The 25,914-nt window shown below is 45.7% G+C and overlaps 13 protein-coding genes and 1 non-coding gene across 14 annotated transcripts; 8 read left to right on the top strand and 6 right to left on the bottom strand.

Moving 5' to 3' along the window:
- Nucleotides 1-1,080: 1,080 nt before the first annotated feature.
- Nucleotides 1,081-2,901, top strand: I302_109113 (uncharacterized protein; the record flags this gene model as incomplete). Its single annotated transcript, XM_019194841.1, has 11 exons — nucleotides 1,081-1,157; nucleotides 1,218-1,317; nucleotides 1,400-1,437; nucleotides 1,521-1,641; nucleotides 1,712-1,858; nucleotides 1,922-1,948; nucleotides 2,011-2,159; nucleotides 2,255-2,317; nucleotides 2,383-2,482; nucleotides 2,551-2,640; nucleotides 2,722-2,901. 11 exons carry the CDS (start codon nucleotides 1,081-1,083, stop codon nucleotides 2,899-2,901), a joined length of 1,092 nt encoding a protein of 363 aa, XP_019043677.1.
- Nucleotides 2,902-3,199: 298 nt separating this feature from the next.
- I302_109112 (uncharacterized protein) lies at nucleotides 3,200-4,788 on the bottom strand (the record flags this gene model as incomplete). Its single annotated transcript, XM_019194840.1, has 6 exons — nucleotides 3,200-3,317; nucleotides 3,432-3,612; nucleotides 3,755-4,024; nucleotides 4,132-4,314; nucleotides 4,397-4,501; nucleotides 4,593-4,788. The coding sequence occupies 6 exons, from the start codon at nucleotides 4,786-4,788 to the stop codon at nucleotides 3,200-3,202; spliced, it is 1,053 nt and encodes a 350-aa protein (XP_019043676.1).
- Nucleotides 4,789-5,414: 626 nt separating this feature from the next.
- Nucleotides 5,415-6,310, bottom strand: I302_109111 (uncharacterized protein; the record flags this gene model as incomplete). The annotated part of the gene is made up of 6 exons (XM_065870799.1): nucleotides 5,415-5,531; nucleotides 5,605-5,691; nucleotides 5,758-5,872; nucleotides 5,965-5,994; nucleotides 6,058-6,103; nucleotides 6,253-6,310. 6 exons carry the CDS (start codon nucleotides 6,308-6,310, stop codon nucleotides 5,415-5,417), a joined length of 453 nt encoding a protein of 150 aa, XP_065726871.1.
- A 538-nt stretch (nucleotides 6,311-6,848) lies between these two features.
- Nucleotides 6,849-7,802, bottom strand: I302_109110 (uncharacterized protein; the record flags this gene model as incomplete). The annotated part of the gene is made up of 5 exons (XM_019194838.2): nucleotides 6,849-6,879; nucleotides 6,961-7,011; nucleotides 7,112-7,436; nucleotides 7,543-7,651; nucleotides 7,758-7,802. 5 exons carry the CDS (start codon nucleotides 7,800-7,802, stop codon nucleotides 6,849-6,851), a joined length of 561 nt encoding a protein of 186 aa, XP_019043674.2.
- A 416-nt stretch (nucleotides 7,803-8,218) lies between these two features.
- Nucleotides 8,219-9,074, top strand: I302_109109 (uncharacterized protein; the record flags this gene model as incomplete). Its single annotated transcript, XM_019194837.1, has 5 exons — nucleotides 8,219-8,240; nucleotides 8,305-8,381; nucleotides 8,474-8,524; nucleotides 8,641-8,771; nucleotides 8,864-9,074. 5 exons carry the CDS (start codon nucleotides 8,219-8,221, stop codon nucleotides 9,072-9,074), a joined length of 492 nt encoding a protein of 163 aa, XP_019043673.1.
- Nucleotides 9,075-9,447: 373 nt separating this feature from the next.
- On the bottom strand, nucleotides 9,448-11,069 carry I302_109108 (uncharacterized protein; the record flags this gene model as incomplete). Its single annotated transcript, XM_019194836.1, has 5 exons — nucleotides 9,448-10,029; nucleotides 10,120-10,416; nucleotides 10,482-10,555; nucleotides 10,613-10,643; nucleotides 10,719-11,069. The coding sequence occupies 5 exons, from the start codon at nucleotides 11,067-11,069 to the stop codon at nucleotides 9,448-9,450; spliced, it is 1,335 nt and encodes a 444-aa protein (XP_019043672.1).
- Nucleotides 11,070-12,904: 1,835 nt separating this feature from the next.
- Nucleotides 12,905-14,802, top strand: I302_109107 (uncharacterized protein; the record flags this gene model as incomplete). Its single annotated transcript, XM_065870798.1, has 8 exons — nucleotides 12,905-12,956; nucleotides 13,126-13,384; nucleotides 13,583-13,765; nucleotides 13,875-14,095; nucleotides 14,169-14,185; nucleotides 14,243-14,298; nucleotides 14,368-14,580; nucleotides 14,685-14,802. The coding sequence occupies 8 exons, from the start codon at nucleotides 12,905-12,907 to the stop codon at nucleotides 14,800-14,802; spliced, it is 1,119 nt and encodes a 372-aa protein (XP_065726870.1).
- Nucleotides 14,803-16,660: 1,858 nt separating this feature from the next.
- Nucleotides 16,661-19,050, top strand: I302_109106 (uncharacterized protein; the record flags this gene model as incomplete). Its single annotated transcript, XM_019194834.1, has 6 exons — nucleotides 16,661-18,451; nucleotides 18,522-18,578; nucleotides 18,649-18,670; nucleotides 18,737-18,780; nucleotides 18,844-18,916; nucleotides 18,983-19,050. The coding sequence occupies 6 exons, from the start codon at nucleotides 16,661-16,663 to the stop codon at nucleotides 19,048-19,050; spliced, it is 2,055 nt and encodes a 684-aa protein (XP_019043670.1).
- A 304-nt stretch (nucleotides 19,051-19,354) lies between these two features.
- I302_109105 (iron donor protein CyaY) lies at nucleotides 19,355-20,333 on the bottom strand (the record flags this gene model as incomplete). Its single annotated transcript, XM_019194833.1, has 3 exons — nucleotides 19,355-19,609; nucleotides 19,839-19,962; nucleotides 20,089-20,333. 3 exons carry the CDS (start codon nucleotides 20,331-20,333, stop codon nucleotides 19,355-19,357), a joined length of 624 nt encoding a protein of 207 aa, XP_019043669.1.
- Nucleotides 20,334-20,685: 352 nt separating this feature from the next.
- I302_109104 lies at nucleotides 20,686-20,803 on the top strand. Its single transcript, XR_002022043.2, has one exon. It is a non-coding gene; the product is annotated as a 5S ribosomal RNA (ribosomal RNA).
- A 399-nt stretch (nucleotides 20,804-21,202) lies between these two features.
- Nucleotides 21,203-22,366, top strand: I302_109103 (uncharacterized protein; the record flags this gene model as incomplete). The annotated part of the gene is made up of 1 exon (XM_019194832.1): nucleotides 21,203-22,366. The coding sequence occupies one exon, from the start codon at nucleotides 21,203-21,205 to the stop codon at nucleotides 22,364-22,366; it is 1,164 nt and encodes a 387-aa protein (XP_019043668.1).
- A 51-nt stretch (nucleotides 22,367-22,417) lies between these two features.
- On the top strand, nucleotides 22,418-23,266 carry I302_109102 (uncharacterized protein; the record flags this gene model as incomplete). The annotated part of the gene is made up of 2 exons (XM_019194831.1): nucleotides 22,418-23,026; nucleotides 23,096-23,266. 2 exons carry the CDS (start codon nucleotides 22,418-22,420, stop codon nucleotides 23,264-23,266), a joined length of 780 nt encoding a protein of 259 aa, XP_019043667.1.
- Nucleotides 23,267-23,884: 618 nt separating this feature from the next.
- Nucleotides 23,885-24,501, top strand: I302_109101 (uncharacterized protein; the record flags this gene model as incomplete). The annotated part of the gene is made up of 2 exons (XM_019194830.1): nucleotides 23,885-24,214; nucleotides 24,292-24,501. 2 exons carry the CDS (start codon nucleotides 23,885-23,887, stop codon nucleotides 24,499-24,501), a joined length of 540 nt encoding a protein of 179 aa, XP_019043666.1.
- Nucleotides 24,502-24,902: 401 nt separating this feature from the next.
- I302_109100 (uncharacterized protein) lies at nucleotides 24,903-25,694 on the bottom strand (the record flags this gene model as incomplete). Its single annotated transcript, XM_019194829.1, has 6 exons — nucleotides 24,903-24,974; nucleotides 25,084-25,159; nucleotides 25,232-25,265; nucleotides 25,348-25,405; nucleotides 25,502-25,601; nucleotides 25,675-25,694. The coding sequence occupies 6 exons, from the start codon at nucleotides 25,692-25,694 to the stop codon at nucleotides 24,903-24,905; spliced, it is 360 nt and encodes a 119-aa protein (XP_019043665.1).
- Nucleotides 25,695-25,914: the final 220 nt, after the last annotated feature.

The following is a 25,914-nucleotide window of genomic DNA, read 5'->3' as shown; positions in this document are numbered from 1 at the left end:
CGGAATAACCCCAGGTTTATTCCAGCGGAGATAGCATACCTGTAGTCTTGTAGGTGGCCTGGTCAGTCCTCTGTCCACTCCTTCCCCTGGGATGATGATACGCTGTCTTAAGTGATCGAACGGACTCTGTCTGCTTTACCAAGCGCCTCCTTGTAGCACTGAATCAAGCGATCGAAAAAGATCTGGCGGTACAGTACGAACCGCAATGAATTCCCATTAAGCCAAGGACAGACAATACAGCATGCATATCTTCTCCTTCTACTGTATGCTTTTGTGAAGGTGGCTGATTTCCCGATTATTCGTTCAGTCAAACCAAAGTGCTTCTTGAAACCTGTTTCACCACCATTCTCAGCACCTACCAACGCCCTACGGTGAAGAGTCTATTACTCTTTACTGCATTGAGGAAAGGTAAGCATGTATATGCGCCATCATACCGTAAGCAAATGGAATAAAGGCTCTTCTGGAAAATCCCAAATTCGTCATAAGGTTAGTTAGTACCATACCCTGAATATTTCGCCGCAACGCACGAACTGAACTCCTACGCAGGGACGTTTGATGCCGCTGACAATTCTGTATTGATTCGAAGATCTTCGAGGTAAGTTAAAGTTTGTACCTATAGACTAACCAGGTACATCTATTTCATCCAGTTACAACCAAAAACCCAAGAATGTGAAACCTCTTTTTGCTCACTCTGAGTTCGAGTGCCTTTCCTGCTCCAACTCTACCTCCAACGGTGCAAGAGGATCTCCATTCAACTGAACTGAATGAAATGCTGAGGTTCGTGCTGATGAGTATTCATATATCATATAATCAAAGTGAGCTGTCATTTGACATATTGATATTTGTTTCGAGATTGACACACACCACCAGGTTAGTCGATTGTCCAATCGTACTGTACCATACTATCTCATCTATTCAATAAGCGGACATCGATCTTTAAGCTGGTCTCTATCTCTGTTTCTTTGGATCGTATTATATAGATATCATCAAGCGCAAAATCATATAAGCGAACTATCTCTCACTCCTCAACTTCACCTTCGAAAGTCAGAAACGACTCATAAGAACGATAGTCCAATCAAGATGTCATCTGTAGAGGAGATCGCGAGAAAACAGGTTACTGGTAACCTCGGTTCCCACCTATCGCCACTGATCCTTGGGTGAGTAGGACAGCGTATCTCAGGCTGGGATGGATGTGTGTGCTAATGATAAAATCGCAGAATGGCGGTAGATGGATTACTCATGGGAGTAGCCATCAACCAGTTCGTAAGATGGTGGAATCATTCCAAGAAGGAAGCCACGCATATACGCTTCCTACTGGTATGTTTTCGCTCTCTCTCAATACTCCCATCCAGTTCAATCTATTCGAGTATCTCATACTGACTGATTGGTTGAAATGCAGTACCTGGCTTCGTTCGGTGCTATCTGCGCAACAATCTTGTGAGTTTATCAATTTCTTCACCGCTCCCAAGGGTTAATGATATATCACTACTGGCACTGACGATCTTACGTCACACCCTCAGTACATGGGCAACGACCCTACACATGTTTTCATATAATTACGGCGAATACTCGCAATTCATCAAATGCGATTGGATAGCATGGTACGGTATCCTAGACCCCTTGACCAAGATCAGTATTCAGGTGAGTCGACTTTCTTTCAAAGGGGGAAATCCTGAGATTGACTGAGCTAATGGTTCGGTCGGTGCATCAGGCATTCTACGCAGAACGAGCCTGGAGGATCAACAAGCGGAACTACGTTATCTTAGTGTCAATCGGAATCTGCTTGTGTCTCTCCGTGACTGGTTCAGTGGGGTACACATTCATCACCAGGACTAAAACGATGAATGACTTTGATAGTGTGAGTGACTTCACCTCCTATGGGGTAAACCAAGAAGCTGAGCTTGTCATATCCTTCGTATAGACCGCCAACATATTCTTCTACCTCTGGGTAAGTCCCCATGACTCGCTTATTGTAAATTGCAATGCATACTAACAAATTATCCGATGTAGCCCGGAGCATGTATCTCCGCAGACCTCATCATAACCTCCTCAATCATGTATGGTCTCTACCGTTCCCGATCAGGCTTAGACCACACCGACAGATTAGTAAAGAGGTTAATGAGGATCTCGCTTGAAGCTCAGGTTCCTCCTACATTAGTGTATGTCTTCCCACATAGCCCTCCATACCCATTCAACACATATTTTCCGCCATCTAAACGGCATGATGATACTGATATCTCGTATCTCCCCTCAGCGCATTACTATTCTTCCTGCAATTCGCCGCAGACTCCATGTCAAGTATCGTCCAATTCATTGCGTAGGTAAATGTTCCCTTCTCTCCTATCATAAAAAAAGGGATGTTGACCGTGTCTTGTGAGATAGTATAATCCACCCGAAAGTCTACCTCGTAGGATGCCTTGCCGTCCTAAACAGCCGAGAAGATCTGCGTAACGACCGTAAAACCTCCTACGTCTATACCTCTGTACGTCCCTTCCCTTCCGTCTACATCTCCAACTTCCGGTTTACTGATATCTCCTTGGTTGTTGATAGGGCGGATCATATGGAAGTTCCAGTGCTGGGTCGGGTAACAAGAACTTACAAACTGGAGGGATCACCGTCGAGACTGAAACATACATTTGTGTATGTGTAGCCTCCCACCTTTCACTGATAGGCAATATAAGACTTTACAACTGACGACTTGAAATTTACTTATACATGTAGTCGGATGGAGGATTGGTGGTACCTCGTCCAGGTCTTAATAGATCGTTCAGCGATATCAAGGATAAAGATCTATCGTCCATCTCGCTCGATTCCCAGGCTCACGCAGACGCTGAGGCTATAGCGCTAGCTGAGAGGGGTGGGCTGGGGACGCCATTGGAATTTGAAGTCAAGTTGCAATAGTCGATTGACGGGATGATACGATTGATGTACGATGAACGGAAGAAGAAGGAAATAAGGATATCATCAAGATTTCAAATGGATTTATGGACTGGATACAGACACAGATGACCATTGTTCAGGATGACTTCGTATACATGACATAAACATAAGTATACAATAGGATACTGTACAAGTTAAAACACATAATCACGAACCAACCCTCATGCATCAGACCCATATCACGCCTTAAATCTCATTCTCCGGTACGATACCACGATCAGCATTGTGTTTGTAATTTCCATTACTTCAACTGTCCAACTTATTTGGCCCCATTGTCGAACATCCTCTTCAGCTCTTTATCTTGAGAAGCCCATTGTTTGAAGTCCCACTGTTCAGGACAGACTTTACGACTTTCCTCGATATCTCTGATGAAGTATCTGAGAACTCATACGCATAAGCATGTCCATCTGCGAATCGTTGGTGTCTGTGCTGTATCGTAGATCGTGCTCTGTTCTGACCAGAATGGTGAAGTAGGAAGATGGATAGCTTACCCATCGACATAAGACCTGTAATTCAACCATAAAGGTTGCCATACCTCCTTTCTGTGTTTCTCAGAATGGAAATCTTCTTTGGTCAGTCCGAGCGTGACGACCTTCTGACCACTGAGTTTGGATAGTTCCTTGGCCATTTGGAGGGGTGTGATGGAGTCGGAGCAGACTTGGATATCTTTGCCTATTGAATACCATGTCAATAAGCACTACGCGTAGTACTCGAGCGTCCAAAGATGGCTTAGAAGGACGTCATCCCTAGAGACCTCCGAATAGGGATGACAAGTGAAGAGAGAGGATTTTCAAATAATGCAATGTGAACCCACCACTCCAGGTCTTATGATCCAAAAAAGCCTTCTTAACCCAAACTCCAGTCTGTTCAACCGCATAACTCAGTATAGGCGTATCATCAGGCATCGGCCATCCCAATAGCCATCCTCCCTTTGCGTCCTTGGTGAGATAATTGAATTTGTAGATGTTGGAGAAGTAGGTACATGCGTAGATGTTCGTGTAGTGGAGGTGATGGTGGATCCCGTGGGGAGTGTTGGGTGGGTGGTAGGCGTGGCCTGAGTAGGTCGATTTGATGTATTTGGCGACTATCATTCACCCCGACCAAAATAACTCATCTTCAGTATTTGGCGTTCATATCTGGATATATACTTGAAAGTTTGGAGGTATCTTGATGAAGGACGAGACCACCCACCTTCAGCCTTGCTTTGGAAATAGGGTACCTGCCTATCCTCCTCCTCATACCCGTCCAAAGCGGAGTACACAATATGTCCCACGCCAGCTTCCTTGCATGCATCGACGAGAGCTTTGACCTGCTCGTATTCCGCCTTGGTAGCTGCTTTGGTATCTCCATTGACAGTCGGGACGATCGAGTTGTCTACAGTAATGAATCACGACGAACAGGGGTAGAGTATCAGCTCTCATTGGTCTTGGAGGGTGCAGTGAGTGACTCGAATTACAATCAGAGTTGATATATGCTCCGTCCATACCTAGGAGATGTTGTTTGTAGCTTGTCGCATCACTCAAATCACCTCGGACCATCTTTACTCCCAATTCAGTGAGTTCTGTATCCCATGATCATCAGCTTCACTTACGAAACAGGAATCTCCCAGAACCCATCGAATGTGAGGTGTTGACCAACGCGACATCACTCACCCTTCGCGCCCTTACTTTCCGTATTCCGAGTGACCCCCCAGACAATAAACCCTCCATCTCCAATCAACTCTCTACATACACTCCTACCTTGATCTCCTGTCGCAGTGAAGACAATCACTTTCATCGGGTCAGGTGCAGTACCCGCTGCGAGCTTATTGGGATTGAGCGGTCCAAGTAATTTATCGATTTTCTCCATGTTGAGTGCTTAGGTAACTATCAGTTGGGATCCAATAGGAAGAAGATGATGAAGTATCAGAAGTAACAGAGCAACAATGCGAGTTTAGTACCAAGGGAATGAAGGAGTTCATAGGGGAAACAAGACTATTTATAGATAAATCCATGAAATCTCAACGCTTGGTGTGTGTATCACTTGACGTCGTAGCTGCTATGCAGAAGTGGGAATCCGGAATCTGGAATTGCCTTATCAGATGATCCCGTATGAGTATCGTGGATGTGCGTCGTTCTCATATGTGCTCGCTTTCGCAATCGCTTTAACAGACGTCATCAAATCGTTATCTAAACAGATCTGGTGCCTTGACATCCCGCTACGATTGTTACTCTACTCTAGTATTCGTCAAGCAAGGAATGAACAAAGTTTGACAGAAATGAACAAGTATGCATATCCAGTGATGATGAACATGGATGCTACAGTGCACGAACAGCCCTGGAGAAGTTGTTCCTACATTTTTTACACGCATCAAATCGCAACCAGGTGCGTTCCGACAAATGTACTACATCTCATTCCGACAATGACCCCCTCATAAAGCCATCCATCATCTGGACAGAATAGACGACGCGCAATCTCCGTTCAAATTTCGGTACCTAGACCGAGACGACCCCGTCTCTTCCTTCTCCTATGACGGAAATAGTCTCTCCCTTTAATAGAGCCACAGCGTAAACCGCAGAGGTAATTATAAAGTAAATTGCACAATCGACTGTCTTCCTCGACAAAAGACGCAGAAATTAGCATTTTACATATCACCAGGAGGGTGAAGAGGGTTTCGCTACACACTTGATATACCATGATCCCCACCGACCCAGCCATGAAATAGATTATAATTCTCAACAATATCGAACGATGGACCGCAGTATTGACCAGCTAACCCAATACAATATAAGCTATTTCTCCGCTGAGGAGAGAAACCCCGAGAGAGTGAAAGCTTACAATCGGTAAAGGCATTTCCAGAGCCAACGCGAATAGACCAAGGACCATGGTGAACGTTTGTAGTAATGGAAAGAGGACTACGAGGTTAACTAATGGCTGGGTGTTTTTACCTGGGCTGATTGTGGACATCAGTTTCTGGAGCTCAATCCATGTCGCTGGAAGAGAAGAACAGGACGAGCGAGACAGCCGGGGGAGGTGCGGACTCACACCAATCCTGCTGGTCCGAGGGTACCTCCACTGAGTGAGTGACAATCAATCATCAGTATCGCAGCGGACAGGTGCATATGCGGATTCACTCACACCATATCCCAGAAGAACTTTCTGAAGAAATACGCCCAGAACGACGCTATGGGACCATAAAATATCATATCAGCTCATGATAAGTTGGTGGAAGGGACAGATGTCATACCCCAGATCATATCTAAATTCGAAAGTATTCATCAGCATCCTTCTGCGGAATCAAGAAACTGCATTGAAGTACCAATGATCACTCACAAACGGCAGAAGTGATGGCAAGTAATCTCCCCCATTGATTCCAGATCAATTTACCCATCGTTACCTTGGCCTTTCTCCCTATCCGTGACGTTCGACTAGACAGAGCAAAGAATAGAAAATGGAAGTACCAGACTGAAAACACCACGAATGAAAGAAGAGATATCGAACCGTCAAGGTGATACTCCACTGACCAGCAGCTTTTCGAATAGATTAAAAAAAGGAAAGGAAGGAGGAAAGAAAGTTTTGAGTAAGAATGACTCGCCCCAGGCAGAGATGGGGAAATCAACTTCAATTTCTATCCGCAGTTTGAATGATATATGTGTGTACCGTCAGTCTATGCATCTTGATGAGTAGGTATGTTAATTGGAGATGGAATCGCCAAGATACGATAAGTGGTGAGGTTTTATTTGTAGTGAGTATTCGTATTCGTTTGAAGTTCAGTTCCTTGGTAACGGTTGTTACCTACCATCCCCTTCCCTACGACGAGTCACTGGTAGACGGCGTGCATGTATTACATTATAGGAGACCGGTCTGATCCGAAGAGAGGATATACTGTTACAACCAAGATTATACAAGAACGTATGTATGGGTATGTATTATAAGATTGATGTGAGGGTGGAATAACTCCTATGTTGAGTTTACAGAATCATTTGATTAGTGATCGCTCGGACCGCCTGGTCGATAACTCGATGTGATGAATGGACTTACGATATAATCAGAACAAGAACTTGGATCAGGCCCCATAAGAATGGTACCCAACTATCATATCCATGCAAGCACAGATTAGTTATTGCTCGCCCACATCGACGTATAGATAGCCACGTTGAATAGCTAAGATCGGCTAAGACGCTGAACTCACGTGGACATGCTAAATCCTCCCGCCGAGTAGATCGCAGCAAGTGCAAAACCAACTACCGTACCCGATATCAAGCTGATTCCAGAAGCGATCACGATAGATATGATAGGTAATATCAATATCGGCCATAATGGTGGTTTCTTGCTTTTGCTCCTTCTGGATTTCTCACTATGAGGATAAGACGTGAGACCGCCCACAGTCGGGGTAGCAGGCTTATCGCGATAGGTCGTTAGGTTTAGGAAGATCGTGAGGGAAGCGAAGGTTGAGCAGATGAGGAATAGTGAGCCGATCAGGAGGAGAGTCCAGTAGAAGGTGAAATGCCATATTGCTGAACATTACACAGAATTAGTATTTGGTATCGAGATAGCTTGTGTGTCTTCGGCTGGTGACGGCAATGTCTAGGGGATGTAGATGGTAGAAGAGCATGAGCTCACCTTCCGCCTCGTATAGGAATATACCTCTCTGATTGGTCGTATCATCTACAGTAGGTATATATAGCGAAGGGAATGAGGGGGTGGTATACCCATCAGGGACGGAGATGACCTACGTCGATTGCATTTCTATCAGTTCATACCCCAGTGATCCATTATCGAGATGAGAAAGCGGTACCGATGGTAGATGGTTGATGGATGGTGAGACGCAAACTCACCCCTCGTCCCCTAGCTGGATCAAGTGCTGAAGACACCCCTCCCATGATCGATCTCTCGATTACACCGTACTAATTGGCTCGATCTCACTTTTCCACCAAATATGGGCTATATGGATGTGACTGTTGACATGTCGCTGTAATCGTTTTTCAGAAAGACAAGTATAGGATGTTGAGCAGTGGATCGTATGCAGATGATTTCTGATTGATGAGGAGGACAAAAGGAGAAAATGAATTTGAGCAGTTCAGTGGATGGTTCTAATGCTTGTTCATCATCAGCTGAAACCGTAAACAATAACAAATAGAAATTTGATCCCGCTGATACTCGTAGGCGGTCTGTGCCTTAGTTAGGTTGGTTATCGTCATCGAAGTTGCTCTGTGTCATCCATATATGCATTTTAGTCACCTCTCTGTGCATATTGTATCTGGCCAACATCGAAGATCTCATCAACCCAACCTCGAGAATGGTCACAGCAGCTGATATAGGTGTGTATGAAGCGCTTCTCCCATTACGCTAACCCCCTAGCTGAACCGTTTCTCTCGGTGACAGGCCCGATATCTTCCCAGTATGCCGCGGCAGCTACTGTCCCATTAATCAAGTCGCCTTCTCTGTGGTTACCCAAGCCTGTGAGTAGAGCACGATGAATGTTTCTGACGAATCACGAGGTGTGAATTGATCACCGAGTGACCCACGGCTGATTAAGCCCTTGCGCATTTAGATTGAAATGCCAAATGATATCCATCCGTTGCCAGAAGACATAACGGCCTATGTGAGTTACTATATCCATCTGAATGAGCTAGCATGATCATGTCAACCATATAAGACTATTCAGAGTGGTATAATGATACAAGAGAGTAGACCAGCTGACATAACGGTATTTGATAGTTTGTCTACCCCTTCACACTCGAAGAGCACGTCCTCTCGATCCACCCTTCACCGGCAGAAAGCATCACCCAGCGGAAGGCGAGGAGTGCGGAGATACTGCATAGAAGGGAAGTAGAGGAGGAGCAGAAAGAGTGAGTTGAACACTACACTTCCCACTTCTCTTCTCGTCGTCAAGCCTTGGGATAAAATGTCGGTGCTAATGCAGTGTTCATGTGTGTTATAGGAAAGATGCTCTGAGGAAAATAGCACCGGGATATAACCCTTCTTCCGTCCTCCTTCCTTCTTCGAGCACTCCCAAACCCAATCTACCTGTTCCATCCTCATCTATCTCCTTATTCGATACCCTCAGTCCGGACCAAAGTCATCAAGGCAAGGTAGCAGATCCGATGGACGACTTGGTATCTCAGTTGGAAGCTATGGAATCGAAACGGTGAGACGGTAGCGGTCTAGTTAAATCCGTGTCAGATCGAGCAAGTTCAGTATTGCTGTAAATTACACAAAGTTGTATAATAATCTTATCTTTCTCACTTCAGATAGAGGAACATGTAGATAGTCGGTTATGACGGTGCATTCAAGTTTCTATGGTGTTCTCCCTGGTACCAATCATGAAAAGAGAACAGCATAGCAGGCGAGTTTGGTGCAATGACACCGACTAGTGTGGGGTGACTATTGGTTTCCCATAATGGTACATACATCCGTATATACGTACACACGGCATCCAGTGTCCCTGTACAACCTACAACCTACAATCTACAACCTACAGTGCCTTACTAGACCTATACACTCGACACCAAATATGAAAAGAATCTAACATCTACCCAACCTTCTGTCTCCATCTTTCCTACCCCGCAACCACACCCTCGACTCCGCCAAATCATCCGTATTCAAAACCTCCTGCCCCGTCTCCCAGATCACCTCCCACATACGCAACTTCAACCACCTAGGATACCCAGCTACACCCCACCATCTACTTTTTATACCCCGTTCTCTAGCAGTGGCCGTATAATCCTTCAACCTACATCGCAGGGTATCCCTACCCTTCCTTGAAATGATGAAATGAGGTAAGGTTGAGAGGTAGTATTTCAAAGGTAATTTCGAAGATGCCATGGGAGCTATCTCCCTACTCCACTCAGTGCTCACAAACGGTCCATCATTGCTTTTGGGTATCACAAGTGGTTCGTCGGGATGAATTAAGGGAGCATCGTAGAATATGTAGCGGAATTCCGAGTGATATACTTTGGATATTGGTGTAGATCCGGTACCAATGATAATGAGTGGGCCGTAGTTCCATGTTGATGAGGTGGTATTGTAATACGTTAGGTAGTTCCTCGAGATGAAGGGTTGGAGGTGGTCTAGAAGGTATGGCCAGATCAAATCACCATCGCGTTTCTGTCGCATTAAATCGAATTAGCAAAGATCAGCTTAGAAGACCCCTGAGATCACTGAGGTACAAGTGTGATGAGATAAAGGCAGACTCACCATATCAATCAATATCCCCACTTCCTTATTCGGATCCCTCTCATACACCCCCGTCCAACCATCTTCTGACCCATTCCATCTCCTGTTATTCCCATCTAGTATATCTAGTAATGGATCGAAATACCATTCCTTCAGTGTCCTCTGCGCCTTGAGGTCCTTGGGATCATGTCCTGCCAACAACGTCAAAGAGGGATCGAGAGTTGAGTTTGGCAAAGACAAAGATGTATTGGGATGTGGGGAGGGACCAAGATAGGTGTCTATCTCGATGTAACCGTATCCTAGACTTAGGGCTAGTTGCTGTACCAATACATAACGTGAGAATCAGCATGACTGATACTGAACCGTCGAAGGGGTAATCATACCAAGCCGTTTGATCCCTGCATTTCATCATTATGACTGTTCGCTGGTATCACCTCATGCGGGATGGAAGATGGATCTACGAATGAGTCAGCATTTATACTATCGAGCAGTGTAGATTTCTAGTGATACTTACTCTTGCCATAATGCATATTCCAATCGGGATGCTACATAGAAGGATGAGTAGCCATTCCTCTTCTCAACACCGTACGTCAAATCTTGTGGTGAAATGATAGACTCACCCTCGCCCAACTTTGCTTTCTTCCTCCCCAACAGCCTGTTAGAATCACCATAACCCCAAGTACCAAACCAAACCCAGCTAAAACCATGATCAAACATCTTGAGCGTAATCGGGATCCGACAGTCCTTTTTCTAGATCCCAACAACGGGGTTGAAGAGCTTACTCGAAATATCCCTGTTCGAGGTCCAGACTTGGGAAGGAAGGGGTGCTTCGGCCGTATCTGGAGGAGGGAACTACGCGTGCTGACTTTGCGGGCCCCTGTTAATCCTTCTTCCATCACAGCGGGATTAGCGCTGAAAGACGTAGTGGGTATAGGTTCGATTTGACATGATGCGAAGTGACCGACTTTCATCTCGATCACGGGACGTAATAAGAGGCGATCTGTCCTTCCTTCCTTCCTTCCTTCTGTGTGAAGGCTGAAAAATACAGTCGCTGCTACGGTGTGCTTTAAGCACAAGGACGAGGTGGACTATGATACAAATAAGTCTCGAGTTTGATATCTCGATATCGAGACAAACAGTAGAATGGGATATTCTTGACTACCCGTGTGCAGAGTTGAGTCGAGCACGTTTGCGGTTTCAGATCATCCATCATCCCAGCTGATCAGGCACCGAATCCGAACATTCTCTTTCTGCAATGAGACTGAATGGCTTGGGGAATTGGCTGGGGTATCTGAATATCAATCATACCATTTATTCTGTGCATGGGGGATTGAGATCACAAGGCTGCTAAACATCCATTCCAAACATCCCGACTACATCTCTGTATCGAACTTTGTTCGTCTTGACGACGAGTTCATTGGTCGTACGGGCGCTGGCGACTGAACCTAGGTCAATTGGATGAAACAGGCGCGTCAGATGTTGGAAAAGCTAACACGATGCGTTGGGAGGAGAGGTGGATGATTTCTGTACAATATGTTGGTATTGGTATCATCGATGATACGTCGTGAGCGTGGATTGCTCACTTCACTTCATGCGATAATGACCGAAAGGAATCAGCGTCAAGAGTAACTGGTTACATCTTTTAATCACTCTAATAAACCAAAACATCCATTTATCAGAGGCCATACCAGACCGACTGACATGCTTCCACTGATCCATCATTCACTTTGCATACCGGTAATCCTCCATTAACACCTATCATCACGCATCATCGGCACCCGATTATTCATAAACATTTATGTCTGACGGTTCTTGTTCACTGAACCACGTAGGTCGATTCCAGCGACATCCAGGCGAAGATTTGAGGGTACATGAGAAATGTTAGCAAAAAACCTCCACATACGTCGTCCACTTCACACGACCATGTACCTTACTTATCTGCCTTGTCTTGCCTTTTGTACGTGTTGTATACACTCCTTTGGTGGGAAAGTACTGCGAGTAAGCATTATGAACACAAGACACAAGATCGAGAGTATGCTCCGTTGGATCTGGGTTGTTAGTACCGAGTTTAGAAGACATGAAAGGAGCTATACCTATAAGATGTCCGACTTATCCGGATAGAAGCTATGGAGTATTTTGTACACATACTCCTTACTTCGTTAAGAAGCTTACTTTACTCTGGTTGACGTATGCTGGAATAGTTTAAGATATGTGTCATCTCCTGACCATACAATACGATATCGGGCATGCGAACATAACCTTGCATACCTCGTTTGGTGCGATTGGAGGGATGACAAGATTCGGGCATACTCGCCGTGCTGGGGTTGATGGTGATTCGGTGAGACCGATCCTCCCGTCTGAGTGGACAGTGAGGAGTAACTTTACTCAACTCACTTTGCACGGCCATCCTCCCACCTGTGATATAGACACAAGGGGATATCGCCAAGAAAAGGAATATCATTATTATCAATCAATTCCAATTCCAAACGACCCTCTCTCCTCTCCTATCCTCGTTTCGCTCAAAACTCGTTGAAACAAACAAAACAATCTATCCTCGACTCTGAAGCGTGTCGTACGTTTATGCGTTCGACGTCTCTCGACAAACCTACTTCTCTTCTTCTTTTGCCTTCCTTTGAACATCATCATCCTTCTTCCTCTCCTCGTTCATTCTGACACCACACTCTGACTTCTTCGTCGATCATCATTCTCATCGTTACTCTCATCTTACGCTCGTCACACATCTGATACCCAGATACAATCATCCCATACTGTACGATCACCAGTGCCCACTCAACAACAACTCATCATGTCAAAACCTGATGAGATACCCGCTTTGTCATATATCCTCGAACCTGCTTGTGAGTCTTCCTTACATTCCTACTCTATGGGCTGAGCTGACGATATTCTGCCTTCAACGAATCCTCCTTGGTATAATCCCCATCAAAACATCCACTTCATAACACCATATGAATGACCTTTCCCTCCCGCTCCTTCGTTCAATATCATATCGTTCTTCGCTGCATCCAGTGGTCGCCTCCCTCCTAACCATAGGATGTCTATGGAACCGCCGCAAACCCTCCGACATCGTACAATCCCACAACTACACCTCAGCAGGTACGATCCCATCCTCAAACTCGCTAAATGACAATTCATGGAATTGTAGGGAGATGCGTTTTCTTGTTTGGACAGTCAAGGTACCTTCCAATGAGAGGTTTAGGATGAACCTTTTGAGTAGGTTTTTGGGGATGTTTCCTTTCTTGTTGGAGGTTTGGTATTGGTTATTGACGTGAGTGGTGTTTCTTCCTCTTATTCTTTAATGGATAACGCAACTTGTAGCGAAGGGGGATGGTACTTCTGCTCTATGAGATATACTGCATAGGGCATTGGCGATGTTCTGTGAAATTCGTTCTTCCTTCTCACTTCCTAGACACGGTCATCATTTCGACTAGATACCTGAGCTGACGTTATACCTTGGCTTCTGTAGCTACTGGATATATCAGATCGCCCGAGCCATCCAGGCATTAACGATGGGATCAGATTTCAGAGTCTTAGCTGAAAAGCATGCTAGGCAGCTCGTCCACATCGAGCAGGCCTTTCATCTAGACATTGAACTGGGATTACAGAGATTTGTGATGAAGCATGGATGGTTATTGACATTTTTCAACAAGTACGTTTGACTTTGCTTTATCCAAACCCTTCCTACTCCGCTTCGCGATGATTTTCGTTCACAGTGGCCAAAAGCTGACGGTAATTCAATCTCATTCTATCAACCCCAGAACATACGCCATGGTCCATATTCCCGCCACTATAGCATTCATGGCATACTCATACCGGTATTTCTCCCCACTCATCTTCCAGTCTACGAGAAGAACTTTGGTACTTTGTAATTGTCTAGCATTCATCGTATTCTCAAGTTGGCCTTGTATGCCACCTAGATTGTTACCTTATGAAGAATTTGGGTATGTCGATACGCTGCATGCTGGGAAGGCTGCTAGTAGTGAGTTGATCTATTCGTACAGTGTCTTGGAGGTGTAAGGTGGATGAGCTGATGTGATATCTCTCTTATATAGTTTGGACAACAAACAAAGTCAGCTTGCCCAATTGATTTGTGGTAGGTTGATCAGTAAGCTGACGACATGCTTAGTTTCAAAATCAACTCGCCGCATTCCCCTCACTTCACTTTGGATATAGCTTTGTCATGTGAGTCGGATTGTTTCTCGTAATTCATACACCAAGAGACAGATACTCAATATGTCGTTACTGGCTCAGCGGCCTATCCCTCTTCATCTACTCCCCCCACAAGCTCATGCGATTCATCTCGATCTTCTACCCTCTCCTCATCTTGGTAGTAATCATGGCGACGGCGAACCACTACATCCTCGATGCGGTAGGAGGATTCTTCATCACAGTCATCGCACATAGGATAAACAGGTTGGTATTGAACCTGAGACCGGTGGAAGAATGGTTTTTCTGGTTGTTAAGGTGCGTGTCAACTCGGAGGTATATGTATAGCACAGACGGTAACGGCAACGGAGATCTGTGCCAGTAGTGCTAAGCTAATCACTGTTTATACTCCGTGTTTAAAGATGCGAAAGACCAATGGATAAAGTCCAGTTTGATTCGATTATCCAGAGTGATAGTTTCATTACGGCTGGTCATAGGGATATGTCGCAGCGACCACTTATGAGTGGGAGTCCTGAGTGATTGTTATTATATTATATGACCAAACTTAGTAGATTGGTACGACTATAATAAGTGATCTGGAGTGACGCGTTGACGAATTATGTTTCCTATATCATGTATCTCTGATTTGATTGACCTTTCGACTGTCTCGGTTCGGATCCAGGCGCAGCGATGCGATGTGATAGGAACCAAATCAATCAATCTATCAACCATCAATGCGTAGTCAGAGTTTGGATCAAAAGATTACTGATGACTCTTCCCCACTTTCAATCTCTGAGGGGCCAACGTACATACATGGTGATATGGATATGTTTGATGATGGTTCCTGCTAATGATTTCCATCTCATCATATCGAATGTGATTAGACCGATCACAACGGAACAATCATGAGAAAAGTGTCAGTGTCGTAGCGATAAGCAAACGATTTTGGCTTTTAGCCGATTCGTGGTCGAGTGGTAAGACCAAACTCTGTTTTACCGAAAGGTATCGTAAGGTATCGTCAAGCAAGGTGGGAGAATGATGGTTCCTTTCCTCATATCGGATCATTGTGTAAGCTGTACGTAGCGCTTCTTTTGATGAACGGTGATTGAGGTATGAGGCATTTAATCCTAGACGAAAGGCTAAAGGCTGCAGAGTAGTACATCGTTGATTGATAAGCTTAATCGAATGTTATAGGCACACTGATTGTATAAATAACCTGCATGCAAATTCTTGGGATTCGCAAACATCTCTGCATCGTACAATTCTACATGACCTTCCCCTGTCTTCGACTGACAACACAGGTTTACAATATATTCATATTCATGTCCTTTACCCCACTTTGATCGTGATTATAAACAGAGTTGTGCTATTGTAAATCCAACGATCAAAGCGCAATGCACAGCGTCAGTGCTGCCTAGCCAAAGGAGAGGTGTCTTAGTCATTCATACCATGAGGTGGCAGCGAGGGAAATACACAAAGCGGGCACGGTCATTTCACTCATCAGACAGCAGACAAACAGATAGATCAGCGTTTTTGTGAGACACGAAAATACAGAAAAGGGGCGAGAACCCTATCAATCCATCAGTCATCACCATCAAAATCACTATTACCATCATTCCCGTTCCTCCTCTCCTCCAATGATACAACGCATCTCTCCCGCATTGTTGGGTGGAGCGTACATTGTTACTATTTGGCTGAATTGGGCAATAAGTTACTGAGAAGCGTTTTGTGGGATATCAGGATGATACTCAAAGGAATGTTCATGTGTTTACTGGTTTGATGAATCAGGTCGTCAAGGATAAATACTCGCATGACACCAGAGACATCATCCTGGAGAACAAGGCCAGGTGGATGTTGGAGTATCTGTGAAGGAGAAGGAGAAAACAAAAATAAAGTTATACACTCGTTGTTGTTAGCTTGGTAGTTAGGAGAATAATGCTCTTGGAAAAGTGAGTGGAATGTTCCAACCCATCTTTTCTATATATATGGAAACAAGAGGGATGTGAGCACGTCCGTTCCCTCTCATCATTTATCTTTATATCTCTCTTTTTTAACTTTTTACATCTTCGTTCAATCCTCTTCTCTTTCGTATTTTATATACCTTTCATCCTTCATACCCCGCATTTGCCGCCCTTCGCTCCTCTCATCGCCCAGACTCACCCAACACTTTGGGGCTATCGGCAAATCGAACAAAGGCGCCCAGAGGAGCTCACGAGAACACCACTCGTCAATCCCTTTGTTCGCTTGCTTGTTTGTGTAGGTAGTTTATCGAAGCTTCTTTACCCAAACTAGCGGTATCATCTGCCCCAACACGCCCTAGCAATAAACACGATCTTTCCCCTCATCCTTCGAAGGAGCTATTAATTGATAGATAGCAGATATAATACAGGAAGCATCAATGACGGAATCATCTTACGATTCCTTTTACTTCCCTCCATCCTCCTCCTCCTTCCCTTTCGACCCTACCGCCTTTTACCAAGACCATCACCCAGGATACCCTCAACCAGATGTACTTGGACCACCACCATCCTCACAGACAGATACGATCAATCTGAATCTAGACTATCAAGATTCGTATCCTTATCAATACCCCTACAACCCTTCCATCTCCTCATCGTTCGACACTCAACAAATACCACCTCCGACCATATCAAGCTATACTCTTCCATCCTCCTCTCCCATATCTTCTGTTCCGGGAACAGAGATCTACCAGCCCTATCCACCCTACCTTCCGGAAACCTCATCCAGTATCCCACCATCTTCACCCACCGAAGGGAGTTTACCAGAAGTGGCGAATTTCCCTTCCCAACAATCCTTCGAGAGTACCATCTCGTCGACAACCGAATACCCCTTGATGGTGATCAGAGAAGGACAAACCATGGAAAGAGGCTATACGTGGCCTATCGCTGGAGGATCAAGCTTGGAGGGGAAGATGCAGGATATGCATTTGCATGATGGTGGGAATGGGATGTGGCACGTTCCCTGTGAGATGGAGAGGGGTCAAAGCGAAGTGGCGAATCAACCTCAACCTCATCTTCAAATATCTTACGATAGCGGTAAATCATGCGAGATGTTGAATAGTATAACCAACTTCTATCCAGAATCTTCAAGCTCTTCCCTCGCACCAAGCTTTCGTCCCCCAGCCCCACAATATGGCGAGAATCCCAATCCGCACCTCTGGGATACCTCTTCTACCTCTCGAGTATACACCACGCCCCCCACTCAACCTACCACCCCCAGACAGACATTCACCTCTGCACCAACGTGGCAATCGTACTCCTATCATTCCCCAACAACCCACGAATACCAACCTCCTCCAATCTTACTACTGGGACATCAACATCGATACACATCTTCATCACCTACTTTACAAGGCTACAAACCTGTTACATCAACACCTCTCACCACATCATTCTCCCTCCCTACCCCCATCCCTTCGACACCGACTTTTGTGGTCCGACCATCTTTGGATATGCTTACTTCCAGAGTGGTTAGACCCAAGAGGAGGTTGCCCACTCCGCCTAGGATCACTGGGTGGATCCCTCCGGAACAGAGACCATTGCCTTTTAGCGATGTGGTGGGAGAACAGGGGAGACCTAGGTTAATACCTTCTGGAATACCACGACTTTCTACCATACCCACCATGCAGGAGAAAAACCTAGCTAGCATCCCTCAGCCAAACACAGCCTTATCAACAGTCAGATCTGCGGTCCCCTTCGGTCCGGACGAAAAGGAAGTATCCAAATTTCAATTCGATACGTGTCTCCCTCAGACTCAACACTCAAATCCTGTTTTAGATCTAAACAGACAGCCAACCCAACAGCACGATACATTCGCGTTCGCCATGTCCTATCCCTCTGGACCAGACCACAGCGTCCCAACGTCATCTCGTGTATCCACAAGTATGGGACATCAGTCGACCAACGTCTCAAACGACTCGATGATATTTAGCTCAACATCTTCCAGAAGCCTAAAGAAAGATCTGTTGACCAGAGTACCCTACCTCCTCTCTCCTTCTGATCCCTTGGGACCTTCGGATCCTTGGCGTCCTGGATCGGAACCTATCCATAAGTCCAGGAGACGTCGGCCCCGATTGAAATCAGGGAACAGACGACCATCAACTAGTGTGATGGGTATGGGAATAGCCAGGAGATTGAGGATAGAACAGAAATTGGCTAATTACACTGGTGTGAGTACTTTCCCTTAATATCACACTTGATGAAGGGAACGCTGATTGATGGTGCGGGGTGGGCATACAGAGGAAGTTCATATGTGGCGAGTGTGATGAGCCATTCACTCGGCGCAATGATCTTGAGGTGAGTCGGGATTTCATGTGAGTATGCGCGGAGTCAGCTGATTGAATGAATTGGACGGGATGAATCCCAGCGTCACGCCAGATCGAAGCATAGTGAGTACTAAGTTGCTTTAGGAGTTCAGAAGATGTCAAGCTGATTGGGTTTGTTTCTTGTAATAGCCGGTGAAACGCCATTCATCTGCCCGGGATGTGAAAAGGGTTTCGTGAGTTTTGTGCTTATTGACGAAGTGAGAGAATGAGGATGATCGCTGATATCGCTACATCAGAGCCGCAAAGATAAGCTCGATCAACACATCGAGAAAGTCCCAGAATGCAAGGCGATCGCTCCGCCGCGAGAGGGTATGTCCACATGATCTCTCCGCTGAGCCATTCTTGTACTTGCTGATGTTTCGTCCCTGGTGTTAGAACGAGTTCGAAGACGGAATGTGAATAGGGTTGAACCTGAGCCGAATTATCAATATTACTATGAGTAGTCACCTTAGTTTATCTGAAATCGAATTCGGAATGGTAAAAGATTGGTACGATGTTGTTATATCTTGATGGAGTGATTATATATTCAATATTTATCTTTTTCTTGAAGTTTACTAGTTCTATCTTTGATTTTGATTTTGATTATGGTTCATATCATCTATCATCTGATTATGTAGAATATCAGCCTCAGTGAACCCACCGAGATGTATGTACATCCCCATACACACGAATATGACGACGGTCCACTTCGCTTATTCCTCCAACGATCATTCCCCTCTTCCAACTCAATACTACCAACGCAACAACCTACAACCCCGTCCCATCCCATTCCTCCGCCTCCGTCTCTTTCCCACTCTTCCTCAGAAACTCTCTCAGCTCCCCCTCTAATAACTTACTAAACACTATCGACTCATCTCGATGATGCACCCACCCTTTACTTGAGATATAATCGAATCGCGATGGACCAGATACGGGGGAGGACATCCATATTTGCAGGTTGGGAGGTTGTTTGTTGATTACGTATGTTCCGTGAGGGGGGAGGAGGAGGGTCATGACGCCTGACTGTGTGGGTGGGTGGTTTAGATGATGGGGTAGTGGGAGAGGGAGAGGTAGGCAAGAGGAGAAGGAGGAGTAGCATATATGGTAGGATGATTGTATGTTGATATACCAAGAATGGTTCACTTGATCAGCTCGACCACACTCATCTAGTTTGATTTTGATCATTGACATTGAAAGTGAGGACAAAAAGGAAAGATACCTCATAGGAAGGAAGGACCTGCGCTCAACTTACACTATATTCCACTTCCCAATCATTCTGCCCAAACTGCTCTACGTACACTTCCAGATTCTCATGCAGAATATCCATATCTCGTTCAGAGACTTGCTCGTATTCTTCTGGAGAGAGGGTCGAGGCGCTATCAGTCCACCAAAGACAGAACATTAGCTCATCTCGGGTCGGTTCTACAGTTACAGGTGTACCGCAATGAGAGGTGGGAAGAGCGTGCCGATCTATCAGAATTGGTTTTGGTATGTATACTCACGGTTTCTCCCCTTGTTCCGTCTGACGTCTGCTACTGGTTGTAAATCCTCTCAATATCGGTGTGAATGATGATGATGAAGCGGGAGATGATCTGAGCTGAGTGTTCTGCGTGAGAAACGAGGGGATTGGGCGTTGTCGAGTCGAGAGGGATGTTATTGATCGTTTACTTATTGGTTGTACGGTCGAAGTGTGGGGGATGGGTCGGATGCCCCTGAGTAGGTGAGATACACGGGAAGAAGAGGCCATGGTGATCGCTCCTTGGTGATGGCGATGACGGTGTGAAGGAGTGTAGGCAGGGTGTGTAATCAACGATGAATATGATATCGAATGATATTCAAAGTGAAAATAGATCAATAAATGACCGGAGCACCTCATCGGTCGTCAAAACATTCATCAGTAATTGGTTATCCGTGCCTGACAACTGGATGCATGTGGCAACTCAGGACTCATTCCTTGTACACACATCTCCCATCTTGATATGGGTATAAAACATCCTACTACCCTGCTCAGCACCTACAGAATGCTCTGACTGCATAAAAACCCTATTCATATCTTTCAATAAAGTTATGAGACAGCAGCAAAAAGCCCAGTTTCCCATCAACGGCCATAGAACCTAGAAAATGCCGCATCCCGTCCGCTCTGCGAAGCCATCCTGGGTATCGCTCGGTTAGTACCAAGGTGGGGGACCACTTGGGAATCCCGGGTGCTGTTGTTTTTGTTTTTATTTCTGTTTTGCCGAGTGTTATCCAAAATGCCTTCATGGGAACGAGGATGAAAGGTGTTTTGATCAGTAATGATGAGTGACAGGTTGATGGTGAGTGGGGGCGAAAGGAGGTGTATAGATCAGGGTGGTTGTTTTGTTGTGTGCAGCTGCGTGTATGCTACTGCTATTGCTATATTTACGCATTGATCACCGCGTCACATTGTTTATATTCTGAGCTTGGACCCACATATACATGAGGTACGAGCATGGGCATATGTGTCAACGATCAAGCATTGACGCGTAAACATAATGAGGGGCATGTATATATTGTACTCATCCCTTTAGTACTCATCTCTGCATAATTCATCTCGATGACATACAGACTATCTACTGACTGAACCCCTCCGCCATCATGTCGCCGCTCACCACAACCACCTCTCCCTCTCTCAAATTGGATTCACAAGACTTCAAAAGCAATACCCGCACTGGCGATCCGCCATCCCCTCCCTCAATGCAAGAATCCGTACAGATGTTAACAAGGGAGGACGTAGCTGTGAAACTGATGGATGGACTTGGGAAGGAGAAGAGAGGGGATGACTCGGAAGTATGGAGAGATCAAGAAAAAGCTGTGAATGGTCGAGGTGATGAACGTGTCAACGAGGAGGAAGCGCAAGAGGAAGATCACGTTGATGGATTGCTTTCCCCTGTTGGGGAGATATCGATGATTGAACATCAAGACGATATTATTCCTGGTTCAACTGCTCGACATGATACTACTTCCCAGAGAGAGGATCTTACCGAGGAGGGACAAGAGGTGTCATCTACACCCCTTATATCGGATGATAAATCAGATTATCCCTCTTCCATCCCTGTCCCCAACGACAATGCACCGACCTCACCCTCGACTCCTTCTCTCCTGCCCAAGTCCACCTCCCCCAAGCCCCCCCATCGATACCCCATAGCGAACCGACGACTCAAGGGTTGGATATCCTCTCTCAACCACCCACGAGCGGTCTCATCCCTTTCCAACCAAGATATCACCCTGACCCCTCCACGATCAAGCTCCACCTCCGACCTGCCCAGAGGTAGGATCAGCTCAGTACATGTACATCAGCAGCCTTCCATCCCGGGAGGAAGGAGGATCTCGGGTGCTATGCAATATGCTTTTCAATCTCAATCTCAATCTCGAGGTCCTCCAGGACAAGTGGACGATGAGTCTCAGGTGATTGATGGTGACGGAGATCAGGGTGGGAATGATGAAAGAGAGGAAGACACCGAAGAGGTGATAGGACTAGCGCAAGAACAGCTTTCTCCCGAAGAGGAAGCTCGAATACGCTATGAAGTGGGTCTGTCTCAGGACCAAGATGAGATTTGGATGGAATACGTTAGGAATCAATTATCAAGTTTGTTTCCTGATTTCTTCGGGGCGGATCCTTCCCAATTAGGAGCGCAGATGGGAGAATCGTCTTTTCAAGGACCTCAACATGATCAGAGTGAGGTGAATGACGAGTATGACGCAGGTTTGGAAGAAATAGAGGTGGAGAGGAGGGGATCACCATTATACGAACATCCCTAAGATCAAGTCCAAAATGATTCTGCGAATGGGAACGACGTAATCGTACCGGACATGGAATCACCAATAGCTTCAAGACGATCCTCATCGGTCCACCCCCACGATATCTTCTCAACACCAAACAATCGAAGATTCACCACGACCTCTTCTACCGAATACTCGTCCCTCCCCACACCCCCACTTAGATCAAATGCGGAGATGTTGAGAGGGAATGTGATGATTCCGAATGTGCGGGATGAGATTAGTGGGTTGAGGGAGGAGATTGAGAGGTTGAGGAGTGTTGTTGGGGGGCTGGCGCAGGAGTTGGGTGGGGGAGCTGAACGAGTGGGAGGAGCTAGGATAGAAGAGGAGAGGGGAGAGGAGGGTATGGATATTCAGGAGAATGGGGTGGGGGAAGCGGAAGATGATTATGACGAAAGAGAAGGAGAAGTGGAGGATGAGGGTATAAGAAATGGACGAAATGAAGAAGACGGAGTCCAAGGTGGAGTGGTAGAAGGCGAGACTCCTAGTATCGCATCGAAGGTGGACCTTGATGAAACTTCGTCCAGCCACGTCAGCAAAGATCAAGTTGAGCTTAACGGACAACCGAATGGACACGGAGGAGAAAGCAAGTCAGAGGTAACGATCGATGATGAACCGGTATTGTCAGAAGCGATCTTGAAGGTGAGCTGAGACCAGGTGGTTGTGGACACTCTTTAGCCCATCGACAAGCTGACTGATGATACCCTGTAGACCGCTCATATCTCGGCGAATATAATTCGATTGCTTGATGGTACAGTCAACACGGGGGAACCTGCAGATGAATCGAATGAGAAGATCAAGGCTCGATCGGATGAAGATATCTTTGGTAAAGCCAATCTGGAGAAGATCGAGGCGTACATTAAGGATCTTGGTGGCAAGTAAGCTACTGGGATTGTTGTGGATATAACGATAATGATATGAAGATGATGTGCACAAGTACGATTGTAGGATAAGATGTACGAATCAAGCTATCTTTGTGGACGTCTCTCAGCCATCTCGAATGAAAATCCGCTTTTTGCATCCGGCGGTATGCGGTATCAATATCTGCGGTATGACCCTAGATTAATATGGGGTATTACCATAACAGGTTCAGGGTAACATCGATTAAGTAATGTTCCCATCATAGATTAGACGCTAAAAAGTAAGCTACTCGTGGTAGATTCAAAAGAGGTGAACCAGTTCTATGGTGCGACGTTTTATTCATCTATAAGCTTGCTAGTGGAAAATGATACTGTACCAGGTCGATGTTGTTTGTATTTGTATCTTGATGACAAAGCTTATCTCGACTACTTCTCTCAAACCTGATCATCTTGCTATAAGCACTTGGACTGATACATCAGCGAACCCCATCAGTTATCTGAAGACAGTATTCATCAATAGACACCCCCTCACCAGTACGCATCCCGTGCTCTCACACTATCCTCCGCTTGCTCATCTTGATCCACCCCTGCACAGCACATTCCGATTTGCTTCAACATACCCCGTCGGTCTACCCACACCATGCCCATCATCCTCGCATCGCTGGTATTCGCCTTTGCTCTCGCCGCCCTTCCTTCTACAGAGCCCCTGTCGCCTGACGAAAAGGAACAGGCAGAGTATGTGGCGTACTTGAAGGAGCAGAGGGAGAAGAGGCGACGGAAGGTTAGACATGCTCATGATGAGGAGGAGAGGAAGAGTTCAGAGAAGATCGTGAGAGATCATAAAACTATAGAGGGTTGGAATCTGATTCAGTCAGAGGAAGATGAGGGGGATGATGGGCGAAGAAGAAGGAAATGTACAAATCGAAGCCGGAGAGGTATAGATGGTTTGGGGTTGGATCTTCCATATGAGGTGAGCTGATCAACATACCCTTGGTTCCGTGATATTCGATGAGGGACATGACACTGATAACCCCAACCTGTTGATAGATGGACACCAACGCCGCCTCTTCGAGAGAACGCACCTTCCATCGACTGGTATCGGATTCGCATCGTACAATCGCACCATCCCCTTCATACCACAAAACACACCTGCGCAGATCATCCTCCGTACCTTCCCTCTCTTCCTCATCTGCGGGAAGCTCGAGAGCCTCTAGTCCTGGGACTTCCCCTAAGAGGTTCAGTGCGACTCTGATATGAGCACGAGAGCGCGATACCTTGAGTCTTCCTGCGAAGTGGATGGTGAAGAATAACCAAAAGATGGTTGGCTGGAAAGTAAGAAGTCGTGATGATCTGGTGCACCACACGTCGGATGAGCTGGTTCTCAACATATTTCCGTAAGTGGGTGGTGGTGACTGGCAGTAGGGAGTCAAAGATTGACATTGTATCGATTGATAAAGATATTCATATATTGAGTTAGAGATGTTCAACTGTATACCTTATACTGTATAGCTTGTACATTGATTGTTTATAGATTAGATAGATGTCTTAGCCCTTTTCGAGATGTATCGATATCACCGGATGCTACTTCCAACTCGATGCCTATTCTTGCTCTCTCTTTTCTTTTCAGTGTACAAGGAGGTGTTGCTGCATATCAACGATCATTTGAGGAATTGGTCGAGCTTCTGTTTATCTAATATCTCGCTCTCAACCAACCGAGCGGTCTCTTTGCCCTATAAGATATCGAGACATGAGCATTATCATCCTTGTACTCGACATTTCGAAGGATCTTCTGGTTCTTGCCCTCGGAAATCGAGATTGCAGAGCGATGGACGAACGTACATTCTCGATTCTCAGGATGGTAGGTATACTCTGCACATCCCAATCTACTCGAGCTTTGTTCTTGGGTGTTCGCCATCTGTTTTTTTTGAGGTGGTGTGTGTCAGTACGGTGGTCGTTTGTGAGCCGTCTCATACCAGATACGACTTACTCTGGTCTATCGCCTACCCAATATATGATAGCTTCTGAACGATACACACTTTGGTCAAATGGGGTCTTAACTTGCACAATGGCATAACTCTCATGAGCTGTAAAAGGATGACTTACTAGGTTTATCGGGGGCGTCAAAAGTCTCTTTGATCGTACTTTCCACATCCCTACAGTCCTGTCGTCCCAAATGAAGCTGTTAGTGTTACTACTCTCCATGATGACCACGAATACCTAGATCCTTGAAACTCGAGTGACGGGAGGGTGCACCCACAGGACACCACATCTGACCATTCACCACGTTCGAGTAGAATACCAGGTACGATACGGCCGGCGAGTCGGTGGAATTGAGGGAGTTGAATACGTGCGGGTATCTGGTTGTTCGATCAGCTTCCGAGTAGAGGTTCCAAGGGGAAACAGATTACCCAAGTATCATCATTTACTCACGGGTTAGCTAGCAATGGCATATTGATTATGATCTATCCGAGTTTTGAATCGATGCTGAGGAGTAATGCGAGGATGGATGTAGTGTATGTATTCGCTGAGCGATGAGTAATGAGTAATGAGTGGTGATGATGGATTCCAGTGAAATAATGATGTTATTCAATTTATTGCGACTACTCGTTCCTCCTTCGCGTTCGTCAGACAAGTTAACAAAATAACATAACGAACACATCCAGCTATATC

The sequence above is a fragment of the Kwoniella bestiolae genome, chromosome 8, assembly GCF_000512585.2.
Source record: "Kwoniella bestiolae CBS 10118 chromosome 8, complete sequence".
In the NCBI taxonomy this organism is placed as follows: Eukaryota; Fungi; Basidiomycota; class Tremellomycetes; order Tremellales; family Cryptococcaceae; genus Kwoniella; species Kwoniella bestiolae.
Note: the sequence above shows the minus strand (reverse complement) of the source record. Positions and strands in the feature narration are given on the sequence as shown.